The sequence below is a fragment of the Empidonax traillii genome, unplaced genomic scaffold, assembly GCF_003031625.1.
Source record: "Empidonax traillii isolate 1590-97213 ecotype Southwest subspecies unplaced genomic scaffold, ASM303162v1 scaffold1301:size135188, whole genome shotgun sequence".
Taxonomy (NCBI): domain Eukaryota; kingdom Metazoa; phylum Chordata; class Aves; order Passeriformes; family Tyrannidae; genus Empidonax; species Empidonax traillii.
In genome coordinates, this window is record NW_020956494.1 from 129,520 (window position 1) to 135,188 (window position 5,669).

General features: G+C 60.7%; 1 protein-coding gene across 1 annotated transcript; it reads right to left on the minus strand.

The window, feature by feature from the left end:
* Positions 1-2,157: 2,157 nt before the first annotated feature.
* DCTN6 (dynactin subunit 6) lies at positions 2,158-4,196 on the minus strand. Its single transcript, XM_027906485.1, has 7 exons — positions 4,130-4,196; positions 3,908-3,972; positions 3,712-3,817; positions 2,934-3,022; positions 2,703-2,750; positions 2,454-2,596; positions 2,158-2,371 (listed from the first exon to the last, which is right to left on the minus strand). Exons 1-7 carry the CDS (start codon positions 4,150-4,152, stop codon positions 2,273-2,275), a joined length of 573 nt encoding a protein of 190 aa, XP_027762286.1. The 5' UTR covers positions 4,153-4,196; the 3' UTR covers positions 2,158-2,272.
* Between the last annotated feature and the right edge of the window lie 1,473 nt (positions 4,197-5,669).

Genomic DNA, 5,669 nt, shown 5'->3' on the forward strand with positions numbered 1-5,669 from the left:
CGGCGGAACGGCGGAAGGCGACGGGGGACGCGGCGGGATGGAGGGGCGCGGGGTCGGGAGCTCGGGAGGTGGGACATGGGACGCGTGATGCGGGGTTTTGGAACTCTGGACGCAGGGGTAGGGAGATGGGACACAGTCCCAGGAACGTAAGACACAGGCTGGGGACACTGGACACAGGGTTGGGGACACAGGACAAGACTGGAGACGTGGGACATAGTCTAGCACCTGGGGTGTGGCTTACAGGACACCAGGCCAGGGACACAAGGCACAGGGAAGGGGAGATGGGCACAGGGCACAAGGCTTGGGGACATGGGGCAGTCCCAGGGATACGGGACACAGGTCGGGGACACAAGTCAAGGCTGGGGAGATGGACGCAGTCCTGGGGACACAGGCCACACGGCTGGGGACATGGGGCACAGATCCAGGGACACGGCTGCATCACGGCTGTGGGGCAGAGGAGGGGACAGTGCTGGGGACACCGGATGCAGGACTGGGGGCAGTGGGGGGAGCAGTGGGGGCTGATCACCCAAACCAGCCCCACCTGGGGGGGTCAGTCCCTCCTCCCCCAGCCCCAGGATTGCATTTGGCCTCCTTGCTTAGGCTGGGCTTTAGCTGAGCCTGTGCTGGGCCTAGCACCCTGCTCCCTCTCATCCTAGAGCTTGGATTTGGGTTGTCCCAGCCCTGCATGTCCCCACAGATGGGGCTGTGGTCCCACAGGCTCTGCTCTGGAGCAGGGTGACTGAGACCCCTGGGGTGAGGCCCAGCAGCTGCGGCCAGAGCAGGTGCTGCCTGCGCACAATGCACGGAGACCGGAGGTGACGCCGAGGACATCCTGCTGATGGCACGGGGCTTGTTCCCAACGGGCATTTAAGGTCACAGCTCGCCTTTCTGCGCCTCAGCGGCCAAAACAGACCTGGGGGCAGCTGCCTGTGTGTCCTGCCGGCTGCCCCGGGGGACCCAGCCCAGCCACCGACGGGTTTGCAGCCTCCCCACAGCGGCAATTTACAGAGCAGAACCTCTCGTGCCGGGAGGGAGATGCAAGTGAGCTGTGCCAGCTGGATCTGGGGGAGCGGGAAGTGTCTGGCTACAAGGACAGGTGACCCCCAGAGGGAATCCAGAGTGGAGGAACTGTTCTAGTCACCCCAATCTGCTGGAGCCTCTTGCTTTTGGAGTGGATTGCCAGCAAGAGTCCTTTATCTTTGAGTGAGGGGAGAAGCTGGAGAGATGAGTGTTCCACTTCCACGGCCATCGCCACAAAAAGCTTTATCTGGACAGCGGATGGGACAATATTCCCAACCCTTATTTGGACTCGGCTTTGGGGAAGAGCTGCAGTTCGGCGCTGGAGCCCGGGTTGGAATCACAAACCAAAAAACTGGCAGGTTTGGATTTCTGGTAGCCACGAAACTGAACTTGGGGAGAAAATCTGATTGGCTCCAGGGGGTGCTGCACCACTTCCACGCCTTGAAACCCCTGGCCCCAACCCCACGTCCTACAGAATTTGGGGTTCCTCTGCAGTGGTTGCTGATCCTCTCCCCTCTCTCTTTCCTACAGGAATTTCTTCTGAGTCACTGATGTCTGTGCTGGGACACACCACCAGGCTGTATCACACAGGGATAGATGGGTGTGGTTGTGGACATCCCTGCAGAATCTGGGGGGCCAGCTAGGAAGCATGGCTCGCAGGGCTTCCCAAGGCTCCAGCTTGACGAGCAAGTGGAGGAGGTTCAGCTCCGTTCCGGGCCCTCTGGGAGGGAAGCCGAGCAGGAGCAGCCCTCGGGGGCAGGGACAGAGGGTGGCACGGGGTCCCTGGAGCCTTTCCCACCCCAGGACCCGCGTGGATCCGGGATGCAGGGCCGGGTCCCCCGAGCAGCGAGGGGGCACTTTGCCCTCTGGTGGCGGGAAGAGGGAAGCGTAGCGAGGTGGTACCGGGGCTGTCCCCGAGCTGTCCCCGGGGGTGACGCGGTGACACACCCGCCCCGACAGCTCTTGTGTGACCCGGGCACTGCCTCCCGCGGAGCTAAAGGGCCGCGGTCCCCTCGGGCAGCAGAACAGGTGACGTTTTATTCCCAAAACAAAGCACGAAGAATAGTTAGTGTGGGAGAAAGAACAGACCCAAACGTGGTCTGAGATTCCTGGTGGAAGATAAATAAAGGACACCAATAAGTAATAAATTGTTTGATGGAATGAGGATCACAGAGACCGGATACTTCCCGGAGTGTGTAGTGCTTCCCAGAACCAAATACCCGGCCAGGCACCGGGAGCAGCAGGCAGATGCTCAGCTCTTCACAGGGGTGGACGTGGCCTTCATGGTCTTCTTCAGGTGGTGGTAGTTGGGCAGGATCTTCATCAGGAAATCCAGCTGCAGCGTCTGGGGCTGGAAAGGGAGGCAGGGGAGGTGAGGCAGCAGCCTGAGGGGGACAGGGGCTGAGGGCATGTCCCCTGAGTCACACACCCACCTGTGGCCGCTCGGTCTGCACGCGCCGGAGGCAGTCAGCCCCGTATATGACGGTGTTTTCGGGGATCACCTCGTAGGTGTTGATGTTACAGCAGGCCCCGATGATGCAGCCGCTCGTCAGGATCACATTCCTGCCAACAAATGCTGCCAGAGAGAGAGGGAGAGAGAGGAATCCCTGCGAGAGTCATGCCCAGCAGCATCTACAGGAGCAAAATCTCACCAGGGCCAAAGATGACGGGCCGAGACTTACCTTTGGATTCGATGACGTTGTTGTCTCCCACCTTCATTGCTTGGGAATCTACAGGCGTGTGTTAAGTAAAACTGTAAAATGCTTGGCTTTTATTTCAGCAGGTAAAACCCTGATGCCATTTGCAAGCCAACACCCAGCACTGGGATGTCTGAACCAGGACAGAGCCCACACGTCCCTCCCCCTGTATCAGACCAGAAGTGCAGTGTATCTGTCACTCCACAGCAAGGATACAGCACCCAACCTCAAAAACATTGTTGGTGCCAATGACCATGGGTTTGGGCTCCACATCTTCTGTCTCTGGGGTAATATTTTCTGGATATCTGCCAGAAGGAAGAACACATTTCCTCGTCAGAGATCACAACTCTGCAATGTCCTGTTTGGCAGCTCAGTTTCCTCACAGACTGAAGCCATGTACATCCCACCCAATCCAGCTGGACTGTCAGAGTTTTGACACTGCTTAGGATTAGGATCCTTCTCCTCTGTCAGCCTGGAGAAGGATTCATAGTGAGGACTCAGCAACCTTCCAGTATCTGAGGTGGGCCTACAGGGAAGCTGGAGAGGAGCTCTCTGTCAGGAATTACAGTGACAGGACAAGGAGTATTGGATGGAAAGAGGGGAAATTTAGGTTAGATATAGGGAAGAAATTCTTTACTGTGAGAGTGGTGTGATACCAGAGCAGGTTGTCCAGTGCACTTGTGGCTGCCCCAGCCCTGGAATTGTTCAAGGCCAGGCTGGATAGGGCTTGGAGCAGCCTGGTCTACTGATAGTGCCTATGCCTAGTGCCTACGGCAGGCAGGAAGGAGATGATCTTTAGGGTCCCTTTTAGAAGGGGCTTAGCATTCAATAATTCTATGATTCTGTGACTTCTTCCCAAGCCATAGTGCCACAGGCATACACAAAACCATGAAAGTTTGGGATTTTTTTTTTTTTTTTTTTAATAAATGCTGCCTCCTCAGGGTTTTTAAGCCCAGCGACCCCCTGGTGAACCCCCGCCCGGTGCGGCACGGACCCGTTGATGATGAGCGCCTGCTCCTCGATCAGGTTCCCTTCCCCGATGACGATGGGCCCCGCCTCGGCGATGATGCGGGCCTTGGGGTGGATCACGGTCCTGGGCCCTGCGGGAACAGCGCCGCGTCAGCCCCGCACCCGGGGGAAAAAAAGGGTGAGCGGCACGGGCCGGGGGTGCGGGGGACACAGCCCCTTACCGATGGTCACGTCCCCGCGGATCTCGCTCTCCACGCACACCACGGCCCCCGGCGCGATCTTCACGCTGCGGGCAGGGACGGGGCGGTCACGGGCGAAGGGGGATCCGCCGAGGGGAGGGAGCGGCGGCGCGGGGAGGGGACGGCGCGTCCCGGGGCTGCTGTGCGGGGGGATCGGAGGGGGATCGGGGCGGGGGGGGGATCGGGGAAGGGGTCGGGACTCACCTTTTCTGCGCCTTCTCCGCCATGGCCGCTCCGGGCGCCTGCGCGGGGCGGGGCAGCGGGGGACGCGCGGGCGGGGCCGCCGCGGCTTTGTCACCGCCCGTGTCACCGCCCGTGTCACCGCCCGTGTCATCGCCTGTGTCACCGCCCGTGTCACCCGCTGTCCCCGTTAGCGCCCGCCCAGCGGCGGGGGCTCCGCACCCGCCCGGGACACAACAGAGCGAGCCGCCCCCGGGGTGCTGGGGGCTCAGGAAGCGGCGCCCCGGGCACCTGAGAGCACAGACCGAGCCCCGTGTTTTGGGGCTCAGGGGGAGAGGAGGGTCCTGCGTGTCCGTGCTTGAGAAGTGGACACCGAGCCCCTTGTTCTGGGGGGCACCGCGCTCATTTGGCTAGTTTGAGTGTCCTGGAACCAATAAATCAGGCATTTTGGGAGGCTCAGAAACGGAGACAAAGTCCCGTGGGGGTTTTGGGGGCGGGGGGGGGGGGGGGGGGGGGGGGGGGGGGGGGGGGGGGGGGGGGGGGGGGGGGGGGGGGAATCTCAAAATCCTACAGTGTTGGCGCTTGGGCAATCTTAGGGCAGCGAAAGGGAGACTCAAGTCCTGCCTCGGGAGTGCGAAACGAGGCAGTTTAAGGCTTTGATTGCAGAGCCCGAATCCTGCGGTTTGGGGGCTCAGGACAGAGCTCTGGACAGGTGAGGGAGGGGGGGCGAAGCCACAGGGGGGGCAGGTCGGGCCAGTGGAGGGGCTGGGAAAATTTATTTCCGAAGTCGAGAACACAACATCTGGGTACAAATCTGCACCGGGCCTAGGGAAAGACACACCCCCTGTTCTTCTCAGGGTTTTTATCATCCCTGGCACCTCCGCTGTGGGGGCCTTCAAACGTGTCTGCGACAACTTATCTTCTCTCGTAACCGGGAGTCAGCTCCTCTGGAATGGAGGAGAAGACACCTAAAAATTTGTCTCTGGGAAATATGACTTTTTCCAGGCAGGATGCTTTCTTAAGCGAAAACCCCTAATCTCGTCCTCCTAAAATCTTCCAGGAGGGTCTTCTACAGTTACAATCCCTCTCTCCTCGTCCCCGCCTCCATCTTTCCCGGCAGCCGCAAGGTTCAGAATGCCGATTAATAAAGCCCAAAGGGTGTTGAGACCCCGCCGGGCCCGGCAGGGCCCCCCTTGGAGTCCAAAAGCACTGCCCGACACCACCGGGGCTCCGGCGCGTTCTGACATCAAACTTGGGGTGGGTTCGGGCTTGGAGCAAGTCCTGCAAGTGTGATCTCAGAAATAGACCCCAAGATCTCCATCACCTCCGAACAGCTCCCTTTGGCGAATAAAACCCAGTAACGTTGGGCCCAGCGCGCCCCGAGGCGCCGCCTGCAGTTCCCAAAACGTTTCGCCAGACGGCGCCACTGAGCGCGCTCGTTCCCGCAGCCCCGCACAGCGCGCCCCGAGGCGCCGCCTGCAGTTCCGGGCCGGTTTCGCCAGACGGCGCCACTGAGCCCGCCCGTTCCCGCAGCCCCGCCCCGCGGCCGCAGGTGCCGCGCAGG

Bases quoted from the DNA above. Each gene is read 5' to 3' on its own strand.
- DCTN6 (XM_027906485.1), bottom strand. From the start codon at position 4,152: ATGGCGGAGAAGGCGCAGAAAAG. The intron at 3,023-3,711 runs GTCCGTGCCGCA...TCCTTCTGGCAG, and splicing joins CAGGCGCTCATCATCAACGG to ATATCCAGAAAATATTACCC. The intron at 2,372-2,453 runs GTGGGTGTGTGA...CTCCCTTTCCAG, and splicing joins TGCAGACCGAGCGGCCACAG to CCCCAGACGCTGCAGCTGGA.